Source organism: Bos grunniens, chromosome 19, assembly GCF_055505025.1.
Source record: "Bos grunniens cultivar Pamir isolate PY7600 chromosome 19, Bosgru_T2T1.0, whole genome shotgun sequence".
Lineage (NCBI taxonomy): Eukaryota > Metazoa > Chordata > Mammalia > Artiodactyla > Bovidae > Bos > Bos grunniens.
The window spans coordinates 21808295-21823503 of record NC_141183.1 but is presented as its reverse complement, the minus strand read 5'-3'; the positions used below and the strand labels follow the sequence as shown (position 1 = coordinate 21823503).

Here is a 15209-nt window from a genome sequence, read left to right as displayed (position 1 = left end):
TGAAAAAGAAATTAGGGAGAAATTATATTTCCAATAGCATCAAAAGGAATAAAATACTTAGGAATAAGCATAACCAAGGAGGCAAAAGACTTATACACTGAAAACTGCAAAACATTGCCAAAAGAAATGAAAGAAGACTTTCCAAGAAGCAACAGTTAGAACCAGACATGGGACAATGAACTGGTTTAAAATTGGGAAAGGAGTACGTCAAAGCCACATATTGTCACCCTGCTTATTTAATTTATATGCATAGTATATCATGGAAAATGCCAGACTGGATTAATCAAAAACTGGAATCAAGATTATTGGCAGAAATGTCTAACTTCAGATATACAGATGACACCACTCTAATAGCAGAAAGCAAAGAGGAACTAAAGAGCCTCTTGATGAGGATGAAAGAGGAAAGTGAAAAAGCTGGCTTAAAACTCAACATTCAAAAAATTAAGATCATGGCATCAAGTCCCATCACTTCTGGGGGAAAAGTGGAAACAGTGGCAGATCTTATTTTCTTGGGCTCCAAAATCATTATGGATGGTGACTGCGGCCATGAGGTTAAAAGATGCTAGGTCCTTGGAAGAAAAGCTATGACAAACCTAGACAGTGTATTAATAAGCAGAGACATCCTTTTGCACAATGAAGGAAACTATAAGCAAGATGAAAAGTCAGCCTTCAGAATGAGAGAAAATAATAGCAAATGAAGCAACTGACAAAGAATTAACCTCCAAAATATACAAGCAACTCACGCAGCTCAATGCCAGAAAAATAAATGACCCAATCAAAAAATGGGCCAAAGAACTAAACAGACATTTCTAAAGAAGACATACAGATGGCTAACAAATGCATGAAAGATGCTCAACATCACTCATTATCAGAGAAATGCAAATCAAAACCACAATGAGGTACCATCTCACGCCAGTCAGAATGGCTGCCATCAAAAAGTCTACAAGTAATAAATGCTGAAGAGGGTGTGAAGTAAAGGGAACCCTCTTACATTGTTGGTGGGAATGCAAACTAGTACAGCCACTATGGAGAACAGTGTGGAGATTCCTTTAAAAACTGGAGATAGAACTGCCATATGACCCAGCAATCCCACTGCTGGGCACACACACCAAGGAAACCAGAATTGAAAGAGACAAGTGTACCCCAATGTTCATTGCAGCACTGTTTACAATAACTAGGACATGGAAGCAACCTAGATGTCCATCAGCAGTCAAATAGGTAAGGAAGTTGTGGTACATATACACAATGGAATATTACTCAGCTATAAAAAAAAAAAAGAATACATTTGAGTCAGTTCTAATGAGGTGGATGAAACTGGAGCCTATTATACTGAGTGAAGTAAGCCAGAAAAAGAAATACCAATACAGTATATTAACACATATATATGGAATTTAGAAAGACAGTAATGATGACCCTATATGCAAGACAGCAAAAGAGACACAGATGTAAAGAACAGACTTTTAGAGTATGTGGGAGAAGGTGAGGATGGGATGATATGAGAGAATAGCATTGAAACATGTATATTATGTAATGTAATATATGTAAAATTTACATGTTTACATATGTAAACATAAGTAAAATAGATGACCAGTGCAAATTTGATGCATGAAGCAGGGCACCCAAAGCTAGTGCTCTGGGACAACCCAGAGGGATGGGTTGGGGAGGGAGGTGAGGGGGGGTTCAGGATGGTGAGACGCATGTACACCCATGACTGATTCATGTCAATGTATTGCAAAAACCACCACAATATTGTAAAGTAATTAGCCTCCAATTAAAATAAATTAATTTATTTTTTTAATGAAGAAAAAAAAAAGCAGAGACATTACTTTGCTGACAAAGGTCCCTATAGTCAAAGTTATGGTTTTTCCAGTAGTCATGAAAAATGACTATAAAATCATTTATAGTCATTTGGATGTGAGAGTTAAATGGTAAAGAAGACTGAATGATGAACAGTTGACGCTTTCAAATTGTGGTGCTGAAGAAGACTCTTGAGAGTACCCTGGACAGCATGGAGATCAAACCAGTCAATCCTAAAGGGAATCAATCCTGAATATTCGTTGTAAGGACTGATGCTGAAACTGAAGCTCCATTATTTTGCCACCTGATGAGAAGAGCCGATTCTTTGGAAAAGACCCTAATTCTGGGAAAGATTGAGGGTGGGAGGAGAAGGGGACAACAGAGGATAAGATGGTTGGATGGCATCACCAACTCAATGGACGTGAGTCTGAGCAAACTCCAGGAGATAATGAAGGACAGGGAGGCCTGGGGTGCTCAGTCCATGGGGTCACAAAGAGTCAGACATGGCTTAGCAACTGAACAGCAACAACAATGTAACAGGAAAGACATTCCGTATTTACGGATTGGAAGATTTAATCTTGTTACAAAGATATTATTGCCCAAAGTAACCCACAGATTCAATGCACTCTGTATCAAAATTCCAGTGATGTCTTTTGCAAAATGGATCATAGACCTAAACATAAGAACTAAATCAATAAAACTCTTAGAAGAAAACATAAAGAGAAAACCTTCATGACATTGGATTTGGCAATGATTTCTCGGCGATGACACCAAAAGCACAAATAGCAAAAGAAAAAGTAGGTAAAATGAACTTTACAAACATTAAAAATAGAGATTTCCTTGCTGACCCAGTGGTTAAGAATCTGCCTGCCAGTGCAGGGAACATGGGTTTGATCCTGATACATCACTGACTCGATGGACATGAGTTTGAGCAAACTCCAGGAAATAGTGAAGGGTAGGGAAGCCTAGTGTGCTGCAGTTCGTGAGATTGCAAAGAGTTGGACATGACTTAGTGACGGAACTACAACGGAAGATTCCTCATGCCTCAGAGTAACTAAGTCCATGCACCGCAACTACTGAGCCCATGCTCTCGAGCCTGTGCTCAGCAAGTACTGAAGCCACTGCAATGAGAAGCCCTTGCTCCAAACCTAGAGAGCAGCCCCCACTCGCCAAAACTAGAGAAAGCTCATGTGCAGCAACAAAGACCCAGAGCAATCAGCCATAAAACAGAACGAATCTGAGTCAGTTCTAGTGAAGTGGATGAACCTAGAACCTGTTTTATAGAGCAAAGTGAGTCAAAAAGAGAAAAATAATTATCATATATTAACACCTATTTATGAAATCTAGAAAAAATGGTATTAATGAACCTTTGCAGAAAAGAGGAGAAGGCAATGGCACCCCACTCTAGTACTTTTGCCTGGAAAACCCCATGGATAGAGGAGCCTGGTGGGCTGCAGTCCATGGGGTCGCTAAGAGTCGGACACGACTGAGCGACTTCACTTTCACTTTTCACTGTCATGCATTGGAGAAGGAAACGGCAACCCACTCCAGTGTTCTTGCCTGGAGAATCCCAGGGACGGGGGAGCCTGGTGGGCTGCCGTCTATGGGGTCGCACAGAGTCGGACACGACTGAAGCGACTTAGCAGCAGCAGTTGCAGAAAAGAATGGAAGCACAGATATAGAAAATAGACTTGTGGACACAGTAGGAGAAAGAAAGAGTGGGAAGAAGGAAGAAAGTAGCACTGACATATATACATTACTTTGTATTAAATAGATAGCTGGTGAGAAGTTGCTATATAACACAGGAAGCCCAGCTTGGCACTCTGTGATGACCTAGAGGGGTAGGGTCAGAGGAGGGGAGGGATGTCAGGGAATGTTTAACAGGAGGATTCCTACGTGCTGTTTCTCATAAATCCTCTGTTCCTTATCAGTTTCTGTTACCAGAAGCCGGTGGAACGGCATGCCGCTTCCAGGACTGAGGTCATAGGATGAAAGAGGCTCGAATCTCCTTCAGTAAACATTCTCCTTACGACAAAACGGCTTAGTCTCGATCCTCTTTCTTGAGATATGGATTGTCTCCTGACCTTGTGACCATTATTAATCCCTTATTCCCTTGGTAACGGTTGCTGTATGTTTGGTTTTCTGATCTTTATCATTGTCAAAGAAATTTCTTGTATACCAGCCTATATATACTCACAGAAAGATCATTAAAGCACCTTTGCTCCATAAGAGCTTGGGTCCCCATGTCTTTCTTTCTTTCTCTCTCTCTCTCCCTCCCTCCCTCCCTCTGGCTCTCTCTATAACTTTCCTACCACTGACTCCGAACCACCAGATTCCGGTCCATTCAGTTCAGTTCAGTTCAGTTCAGTTGCTCAGTCGTGTCCGACTCTTTGTGACCCCGTGAATCACAGCACGCCAGGCCTCCCTGTCCATCACCAACTCCCTGAGTTCACTCAGACTCACGTCCATTGAGTCTGTGACGCCATCCAGCCATCTCATCCTCTGTCGTCCCCTTTTCCTCCTGCCCCCAATCCCTCCCAGCATCAGAGTCTTTTCCAATGAGTCAACTCTTCACATGAGGTGGCCAAAGTACTGGAGTTTCAGCTTTAGCATCATTCCTTCCAAAGAAAGCCCAGGGCTGATCTCCTTCAGAATGGACTGGTTGGATCTCCTTGCAGTCCAAGGGACTCTCAAGAGTCTTCTCCAACACCACAGTTCAAAAGCATCAATTCTTTGGCGCTCAGCCTTCTTCACAGTCCAACTCTCACATCCATACATGACCACAGGAAAAACCATAGCCTTGACTAGACGGACTTTTGTTGGCAAAGTAATGTCTCTGCTTTTGAATACGCTATTTAGGTTGGTCATAACTTTCCTTCCAAGGAGTAAGCGTCTTTTAATTTCATGGCTGCAGTCACCATCTGCAGTGATTTTGGAGCCCAAAAAAATAAAGTCTGACACTGTTTCCACTGTTTCCCCATCTATTTCCCATGAAGTGATGGGACCAGATGCCATGATCTTCATTTTCTGAATGTTGAGCTTGAAGCCAACTTCTTCACTCTCCTCTTTCACTTTCATCAAGAGGCTTTTTAGTTCCTCTTCACTTTCTGCCATAAGGGTGGTGTCATCTGCATATCTGAGGTTATTGATATTTCTCCCGGCAATCTTGATTCCAGCTTGTGTTTCTTCCAGTCCAGCGTTTCTCATGATGTACTCTGCATATAAGTTAAATAAGCAGGGTGACAGTATACAGCCTTGATGTACTCCTTTTCCTATTTGGAACCAGTCTGTTGTTCCATGTCCAGTTCTAACTGTTGCTTCCTGATCTGCATACAGATTTCTCAAGAGGCAGGTCAGGTGGTCTGGTATTCAAGTGGGCCTTAGAAAGCATCACTACAAACAAAGCTAGTGGAGGTGATGGAATTCCAGTTGAGCTATTCCAAATCCTGAAAGATGATGCTGTGAAAGTGCTGCACTCAATATGCCAGCAAATTTGGAAAACCCCGCAGTGGCCACAGGACTGGAAAAGGTCAGTTTTCATTCCAATCCCAAAGAAAGGCAATGCCAAAGAATGCTCAAACTACCGCACAATTGCACTCATCTCACATGCTAGTAAAGTAATGCTCAAAATTCTCCAAGCCAGGCTTCAGCAATACGTGAACCGTGAACTTCCTGATGTTCAAGCTGGTTTTAGAAAAGGCAGAGGAACCAGAGATCAAATTGCCAACATCCACTGGATCATCGAAAAAGCAAGAGAGTTCCAGAAAAACATCTATTTCTGCTGTATTGACTATGCCAAAGCCTTTGACTGTGTGAATCACAATGAACTGTGGAAAATTCTGAAAGAGATGGGAATACGAGACCACCTGCCCTGCCTCTTGAGAAATCCGGTCCATTAAAAGACCGCAACAGAGAGACATTCAAGAGAAAGGTGATATATGTATAAATATGGCTGATATGCGTTGTTGTATGGCAGAAACCAACACAATATTGTAATTTTCCCCCAACTGAAAAATAAATTAAGAAAAAAAACAGTGCAGCCATTAAGTAAATAAATCTTTAAAAAGAGAAAAGGAAAAGAATGAAAAGGAAACCCACAGAATGGGAGAATGATATTTTCACCAATCATATATCTAATAAGCGATTAATGTCAAGAATTTATAATGAAGTTCTACAACTTAAAAAAAAAACAGAAAATGAGTATTGGGGAGAAATTGGAATCTTTGCACATTGTTTCTGGGAATATTAAATGGTGCAGCTACCGTGGAAAAGAGTCTAAGGTTTTCTCAATTAAATATAGAATTACTGAGAAGTGAAGTGAAGTCGCTCAGTCATGCCTGACTCTTTGCAACCCCATGGACAAGTAGCCTGCACCAAGCTCCTCCATCCATGGGATTTTCAAGGCAAGACTACTGGAGTGGGTTGCCATTTCCTTCTCCAAGGAATCTTCCCAATGCAGGGATCGAACCCAGGCCTCTCACATTGTAGACAGACGCTTTACCTTCTGAGCCACCAGAGAAGTCCTGTATGACCCAGTAATTCCACATCTAGGTATACACACACACACACACACAAAATGGAAAGCAGGGACTTGAACAGAAGACATATGTTCACCAATGTTCATAGCAGCATTAGTCACAACCAAAAGTGAGAAAGACACAAAATACCATTGGTGGATGAACAAACAAACAAAAAGTTTTAGATATATAAAATGAAATCCTTATTCGCTCTTTAAAAGAACTCGGAGGTGATGGTGGCAACTATGGCAGTGGTCCTGGTTAAAGTAGTGGAGAAGGCTGTGGTGGTATTGGATGAGAATATGGTAACCAAGGTGGGGGGTATGGTGGCGGTGGTGGAGGATATGCTGATTACAATGAAGGAGGAAAGTTTGAAGGTAATTATGTGGTGGTGGAAACTATAATGATTTTGAAAATTATCATGGACAACAGCAATGAAAGTATGGACCCATGAAAGGGGGAAGTTTTGGTGGAAGAAGCTCATCCAGTCCCTATGGTGGTGGTTATGGATCTGGTGGTGGAAGTGGTGGATATGGTAGCAGAAGGTTCTAAATACTCAGAAGAAAAGGGCTACAGTTCTTAGCTGGAGAGAGAGCGAGAAGTTGTCAGGAAAACTGCAGGTTAGTTTGAGACAGTCGTCCCAAATGTGTTACAGGAACTTTAAAAATCTGCCACAGAAGGAACCATAGTCAGAAAAGTTACTGCAGCTTAAACAGGAAACACTTCTTGTTCGGGACTGCCATGGCAACAGTTTGCAAAAAGTGCAGCTATTGATTAATGCGATGTAGTGTCCACTAGATGTACATTCCTGAGGTCTTTTATTTGTTGTAGCTTTGTCTTTTTCTTTTTCTTTTCATTATATCAGGTATATTGCCCTGTAAACTGTGGTAGTGGTACCAGGAATTAAAAAATGAAGGAATTTTTAACTTTAAAAACACAAAAGAGAAAAATTTCAGTACATGTTACAACATGAATGAACCTGAAACAGTATACAATGAAAAAAGCCAGATATGAAAGAACAAATAATGTACAATTCCATTTTTTTATACAAGGTACCCAAAAGAGTCAAATTCTTATGGACAGAAAATAGAATAGACATTACCAGGGGCTTGGGGCAGGGGAGTATGGGGAGTTATTGTTCAGTAAGTCCAGAGTTTCAATTTGGGATGATGAAAAATTTCTAGAGATGGATAGAGGTGATGGTTGCACCACAATGTAAGTATATGTTATGCCACTGAGTTGTACACTAAACCGGTTAAAATGGTAAATTTTATGTCATCTGTATTTTACCAAAAATGTGTTAAAAGTTGGGATGGTGGCAGGACTGTGTTCCTTTCTGGAGGCTCTCCATTAGAGTTAAATCAAGATATCCATTCTTGTTGAATACTGATGTCACGGTCAGCATTCTGAGATTTCCCTGCAGTGCCAGCCTGAGTATTCACAGTACCAGGGACTAATTTATAATAGCAGTAATTGGGGATTAGATTTAAATTAAAAATTAGATAAAAGATCCCTTTTAAGACTTTATAAACAATCTGCAAATAGATGGGGAAACAGTGGCAGACTATTTGGAGGTGGGGAGGGAGCGGGGTTCCAAAATCACTGCAGATGGTGACTGCAATCATGAAATTAAAAGACACTTGCTCCTTGGAAGAAAAGTTATGACCAACCTAGACAGCATATTAAAAAGCAGAGACATTACTTTGCCAACAAAGGTCCGTCTAGTCAAGGCTACAGTTTTTCCAGTGGTCATGTATGGATGTGAGAGTTGGACTATAAGGAAAGCTGAGCACCGAAGAATTGATGCTTTTGAACTGTGGTGTTGGAGAAGACTCTTGAGAATCCCTTGGACTGCAAGGAGATCCAACCAGTCCATCCTAAAGGAAATCAGTCCTGAATATTCATTGGAAGGACTGATGTTGAAGCTGAAACTCCAATACTTTGGCCACCTGATGCAAAGAAATGACTCATTTGAAAAGACCGTGATGCTGGGAAAGATTGAGGGTGGGTGGAAAAGGGGACGACAGAGGATGAGGTGGTTGGATGGCATCACTGACTCAATGGATATGAGTTTGAGTAGACTCCAGAGTTGGTGATGGAGAGGGAGGCCTGGCGTGCTGCAGTCCATGGGGCTGCAAAGAGTTGATCACAACTGAGCGACTGAACTGAACTGAACTGAAAACAACCTGCAGTCAGGACTGTATCTTTCATAATGTGTCTCCCCTTCCCCACCATCCAGGGTCTACATAGAGTAGGTATCCAACAGGTACTGGTTGGATTGGATAGAGAAAGATAGGAGTATAAACAGAAAACCTGGTGGGGCCTCTGAGCCCCAGAGCCCGAGAGGAGGGGAAGCAAGCTGCTGGAGCCCAGGCTGATTATGATCCCCGGGAAGGAGATCAGGAGGAAGAAGGAAGTCCAGGGCACAGTAGGTAAGCCAGGGGGTCCCTTTATTGTGTGATCCTGAGGCTGCCTGGACCACCAGTAACACAGATAATACAGTGCTAGATCTAAAACTTCCTGCTGAGTACAGAGTAAAGTAAGTCAGAAAGAAAAAAACAAATATTGTACATTAATGCATATATATGGAATATAGAAAATGATGCCAATGAACCTATTTGCCAGGCAGGAATAGAGACGCAGATGTAGAAAACACACTTGTGGACATGGCCAGGGGGAGAAGGTGGGATTAACTGAGTAACATTATCATATATACACTACCATGTGTTAAAAAAAAAAAAAAAAATACACAGCTAGTGGGAAGCTGCTGCATAGCACAGGAAGCTCAGCTCGGTGCTCTGTGATGACCTTGAGGGGTGGGATAAGGGGTGTGGTGGGAGGGAGGCTCAAGAGGGAAGGGCTGTATGTGTACATGCAGCTGATTCACCTTGTTATTCAGCAAAAATTAACTACCGCACTCATCTCACACGCTAGTAAAGTAATGCTCAAAATTCTCCAAGCCAGGCTTCAGCAATATGTGAACTGTGAACTTCCAGATGTTCAAGCTGGTTTTAGAAAAGGCAGAGGAACTAGAGATCAAATTGCCAACATCCATTGGATCATCGAAAAAGCAAGATAGTTCCAGAAAAACATCTATTTCTGCTTTATTGACTATGCCAAAGCCTTTGACTGTGTGGATCACAATAAACTGTGGAAAATTCTGAAAGAGATGGGAATACCAGACCACCTGACCTGCCTCTTGAGAAACCTATATGCAGGTCAAGAAGCAACAGTTAGAACTGGACATGGAACAACAGACTGGTTCCAAATAGGAAAAGGAGTACGTCAACACTGTATATTGTCACCCTGCTTATTTAACTTATATGCAGAGTACATCATGAGAAACACTGGGCTGGTAGAAGCACAAGCTGGAATCAAGATTGCCAGGAGAAATAACAATAACCTCTTGTATGCAGAAGACACCACCCTTATGGCAGAAAGTGAAGAGGAACTAAAAAGCCTCTTGATGAAAGTGAAAGAGGAGAGTGAAGAAGTTGGCTTAAAGCTCAACATTCAGAAAACGAAGATCATGGCATCTGGTCCCATCACTTCATGGGAAATAGATGGGGAAACAGTGGTAACAGTGTCAGACTTTATTTTGGGGGGCTCCAATCACTGCAGATGGTGACTGCAGCCATGAAATTAAAAGATGCTTACTCCTTGGAAGGAAAGTTATGACCAACCTAGACAGCATATTCAAAAGCACAGACATTACTTTGCCAACAAAGGTCCGTCTAATCAAGGCTATGGTTTTTCCAGTAGTCATGTATGGATGTGAGAGTTGGACTGTGAAGAAGGCTGAGCGCCAAAGAATTGATGCTTTTGAACTGTGGTGTTGGAGAAGACTCTTGAGAGTCCCTTGGACTGCAAGGAAATCCAACCAGTCCATTCTAAAGGACATCAGCCCTGGGCTTTCTTTGGAAGGAATGATGCTAAAGCTGAAACTCCAGTACTTTGGCCACCTCATGCGAAGAGTTGACTCATTGGAAAAGTCTCTGATGCTGGGAGGGATTGGGGGCAGGAGGAAAAGGGGACGACAGAGGATGAGATGGCTTGATGGTATCACCAACTCGATGGACGTGAGTCTGAGTGAACTCCAGGAGTTGATGATGGACAGAGAGGCCTGGCATGCTGCGATTCATGGGGTCACAAAGAGTTGGACACGACTGAGCAACTGAACTGAACTGAATAAATAAATAAAACTTCCAGCTTAGAAAAGATGAGCTTTGCATAGCCTCTTTCCAGCCCCCAGCTCATGCCTCTTCATTTTAGTTTCAGATACAATCAACTCTAGGAGATATCCTGGTCAACAGGGGTGAAGGAGTAAACCCAAGAATGGCTGAGGGGAGATGGAGCCACACTTCAGTTGTCCTGCCCTCTTTCCTGCCCACCTCCACTCACCCACGGGACCGGCCATCTGCCTACCAGGCCTGGAGCAGCTTTCCTATCCAAGACTCAAGCCATTATATGTAAGGTTCTGCTTTCAAATGGCCTTTTATAGAATGCTCAAGCAACAGGCGTGGTGAGACAAATGAATACCAATGAGAAAGGCATGTACTTTGCCAAGGAAATTGAGTTTATTAGAAGGTTACAAGGGAGGGTTGCTGACACGTGGGCAGGCTCTCTGGACAAGCCAAGAAGAAACAGTCCCAAGGGAAGGAAACTGTGGGCAGGGATCATCTTGAGGAGGTTGCGTGAGCTTCTGGATTCCCCCCCTGGGGCAGCTCCAGGCATGCACATTGTGTTTTCTAACCCGTTTGTTGGAAAGAACCAGGGCCAAGTCACAGCTCCAGAACCCTGGGCCCTGTCTCCTTGCTCCTTGGGCAACCACTGGACTCTAGCGCACATAGGAGTTGCAAGGCCCACAGCGGGAGCGGGGGACACAGGGCGTGCAGGGGGCAGCAGGAGCACAGGGGGTACAGGGACTGGAGATGCAGGGTGTGATGGTCTTGCCGCAGGCATTCGTCGTGGCACAGGGATTGCAGGGCAGCCTGGAGAAAGGGAAAGATATAAATTGAGGGAGGCTTGTGATGTAACCAGAGAGACCCCGAGAGTGGACTGCCCACTGAGACTTGACCTGACCTATAATAGAGAAGGTCACAGGCTCACCTGATACAAAGCTCACTATCAATGCTAGTGGTCTCCCTGTCATATGCTATCAAAAGTGCTGGACAGAGACTCAGAAACTCTGGTCTCAGCTCCCAACACTGTCCATTCCTAGCTGGTGACCTTGGATAAGTCACTAAACTTCTTCAAGCCCCGATCCCTTCACCCACAGAATGACGAGAATACTGATCCTGTCGACCTCGTGGTAACTCTAGCGGCAGATGAGGTAGTATGTGGAAATGTACCCTCTACACAGTATGGTATTACAACATGTAAGAAATGTCATTGATCGCATATCAATATCATCACAGTAGACTGCAGAGTTGGCTGTACAATTTTAGTTTGTCCCTCAAGCAATTCGTGCCACTTTATTTTTTAATGTTAACCACATTGCTTTCTGTGCTCTGTTTGAGCATGTCTGGTGTGAAGGTATAATTTCCTCTCCAAGGTATGCAGTCTTTGCCTGGAGTCCAACTAAGAAGTATGCCTATGTGCACAAGGCTTCACCAAACACCTGCTCAGTACTCACTTGCAGTCCTCGCTGTCCAGCAGCCCACGGTACGTGTTGATCTCACACTCCAGCCGGGCCCGCACGTCCAGCAGCACCTGGTACTCCTGGTTCTGCCGCTCCAGGTCACTCCTGATCTCCGCCAGCTGTGACTCCACGTTGCCGATCAGGCCCTGCACCTGGGCCAGCTGGCAGCTGTAGCGGGCCTCCGTCTCCGTCAGGGTGTTCTCCAGGGAGTCTCTCTGTCAGAGGGAAGGGGAGGAAGGTCACAGAGCTGCTCCTTCAGGGACTTCTCCATCGCTTCCAAACAAGTCACAAGCTCCAAGAATTCAGGAGAGGGTGGTCTGGAGGGCAAACCAGTACCCCTGACTCCCCAACCTCACCTCCTCACCAGGAGTCTCATCAATACCCACCAGGTTGTGCTGGGCCTGAAGCTCCACCTCCAGGGCGTTGACTGTGCGTCTCAGCTCAATGATCTCTGTCTGGCAGGACTGCAGCTGCTCTGAGCTGGACACCACCTGCTTGTTCAGCTCCTCAGTCTGAAACACCAAAATGCGGAAGGCAGGATCAGACCCCACCTGAAGGGCCCCAAGGGGCTGAGGGTCCTGAGACACCACGTGCTCATGTACTCACCTGCCTGATGTACCATTCCTCCACGTCCCTGCGGTTGGTCTCCACCAAGGCCTCGTACTGAGCCCTGGTCTCATTGAGCACACGGTTGAGGTCCACAGTGGGGGCAGCGTCCACCTCCACGTTGAGGCGATCTCCCAGCTGGCTCCGCAGGGTGTTGACTTCCTGTGGACGCAGAAAATGCAAGAGCGACTATCCTCAATGAAGAGTGGAACCTAAGAAATGGCACTGCTTGTTGACATCCTATTCATCTATTTCCTTGGAAAAGGAACGTCTAGTGAAACAGCTATGACAGAAGGTAAAGTGGTCTGTGTTCCATGTGTTCAACTCCTTCCCACCATGACTGTGTCATGATCCTTGGATTAAAAAAAAATTTTCCAGGGGTTTGCCTGGGGGCTATTCAAGGATGTATAAATGCCCAAATTTCCCAGGTTGTAGACTGGCTGCAGACAACCCCATAAATAAAAAGAATTGGCTGTATAATTTCAGATTGTATATCAAACCATTCTTGTCATCAAGTAAGATATTGTCATGACCCCTCCCAGGAGAGAGAAGGAACCCTGGATCATTTTTCATCAAGACTTTGAAAGAATAGAGATGTTGATTCACCAAGACTGATATTTTGGCTTTGGGGAAGAGAGATGGCTTCAAACGGCATGATCAGAGCAGTGCTGGGACTTCTACAAATCAGCAGCCAATCACAAGCCCAGGGAGGTGCCCTGGGAAACAAAAGTGATGCCCCAATTTTGAGTGAAAGATACACCTTATCTGGGAACATGGATAGGTTTCATCTCACAATGTTTTCTTTCATCATGAAGTTTTGGTGTTTTCGAAGAAATCTGAAAGATTCTTATCCCTGATTCTACCACCCCAAGTCACTAAAGCCACCCTAGGCCTGAGGCTGAGTCAGATTTCTTCATTTCTCATCTCTGGTCTCACCTCCTCATGGTTGCTCTTGAGGCAGATCAGCTCCTCCTTCAGGGACTCCACCTGGGCCTCCAGGTCGGACTTGCACAGGGTCAGCTCATCCAGGATCCTACGCAGGCCGTTGATGTCTGACTCCACCAGCTGCCGCAAGCCCAGCTCCGTCTCATACCTGCACAAGGAGAGGGTCAGAGCAGTAACTGGCAGACCCTGAAGACTCACAGGAATGATCTTGGATAACCCCAATCACCTTGCCTTCCCCCTTTGGCAGTGAGTAGACCCAGGAGACAAAGGCAGGGTGCTAGAGGCTCAGTCAAGACCCAATATTAATCCCAAAATTGACTTGAGTCCTCATCTACTTTTGTGACTCCTTTGTTTGGTCCCCCCAATCCTCTGCAGAATCCTTCATGATTGATGGTTGACTGCTGTTCAGTCAGCCATGGAAAACCCTCTTCTTTCACTGAACAAAAGGAGCGGGCACCCATGCGAAATCTGAACCACTTACTTGGTCCTGAAGTCATCTGCGGCCAGCTTGGCATTATCGATCTGCACCACCAGCCTGGCATTCTCTGACTTGGCACACAGGATCTGGGGAATGAGAGGTTTCTGGGTCAGGACTGAAAATAACTATGAAATCATTAACTTCTTTAAAAATGCTTAAAAAGCCATTTTGAAGGTAAAAGGAGGAATCAAGATGGCCTAGATGCAAGAAACACAGTTCTCTCCCCCAGACTGAGAATCCTGAGACACTCCCCCTGCTTAGAGAGGACAGCAAGGCCCCTCACCTTCTGCTGGAGCTCCTCGATGGTCCGGAAGTAGGATTGGTAGTTGGGGCACAAGAGGGGCTCCTGCTGCTGGCTCCGCTCCAGGATGCGGCTCTCCAGCTCCGCGTTCTCCCGCTCCAGCTGCCGCACCTTCTCCAGGTAGCTGGCCAGCCGGTCATTCAGGAACTGCATGGTCTCCTTCTCGTTGCCATTGAAGGAGCCCTCACAGAACCAGTTGCAGCTGCCCACGTTGGCGGGGATGTTGCAGGCCCCGGGCAGGGTGGTGCCACAGCAGCTGGGGGGCACGCAGGGCCTGGAGGAGCAGCTGGAGCGGAAGCTCAGGTTGGGCAGGCAGAAGTTGTAAGACATGGTGCTGGAGGGAGTGAGGTGCCCGACTGAACACAGAGTCCAAGTTCTCCAAGGAGCTTGTGGGCCTTCTGCCTCTGTCGAGCATTTATACCCCATCCCCAGAGGGTGTGGACACAGTATGTAATGTCTTTTTTCTTTTTATTTTTTCACTGCTCTTCAAATGCCCTTCCCTTCAATCTGTTATAGGTCTTCCTCAGAAGAGTCCCTTGTGCCATAAATTTTTTTACTTGGCTTCTTGTTAAGTCAGGACTACTCTTCACGCTGTGCACCCATGAAATCATTGTCCTGCGGTAGACCTTCAAAGAAGCCACATGGTCTAGCCCGAGGATCTGCCCTTGTTAATTGGGAGTTAGTCCGTCCAATGACATTCTTTTGTGTTACGTGATCTGGTAAAACCATGATCAAATTCACCTCCTGGCCCACCTGGCATTTCCAGGGAGGGACTAGGATTGAATCAAGGAACAAGTTGCATTAAGTCAGAAGTGTGTTCCCTTTCCATCTGCTTTGAGACAGAATCCTTCAATGATACAGAATCCTTCAATGATGTAGAATCCAAGCCTTAGAAGACGAGAGGTGGATAAGAATTGACTCGGG

At 44.7% G+C, this 15209-nt stretch overlaps 1 protein-coding gene across 1 annotated transcript; it reads right to left on the bottom strand.

The window, feature by feature from the left end:
- Window positions 1-10893: 10893 nt before the first annotated feature.
- Window positions 10894-14615, bottom strand: LOC147351626 (keratin, type I microfibrillar 48 kDa, component 8C-1). The gene is made up of 7 exons (XM_086360963.1): window positions 14268-14615; window positions 13988-14070; window positions 13498-13654; window positions 12562-12723; window positions 12342-12467; window positions 11950-12170; window positions 10894-11305 (listed from the first exon to the last, which is right to left on the bottom strand). The coding sequence occupies exons 1-7, from the start codon at window positions 14613-14615 to the stop codon at window positions 11152-11154; spliced, it is 1251 nt and encodes a 416-aa protein (XP_086217089.1). The 3' UTR covers window positions 10894-11151.
- Window positions 14616-15209: the final 594 nt, after the last annotated feature.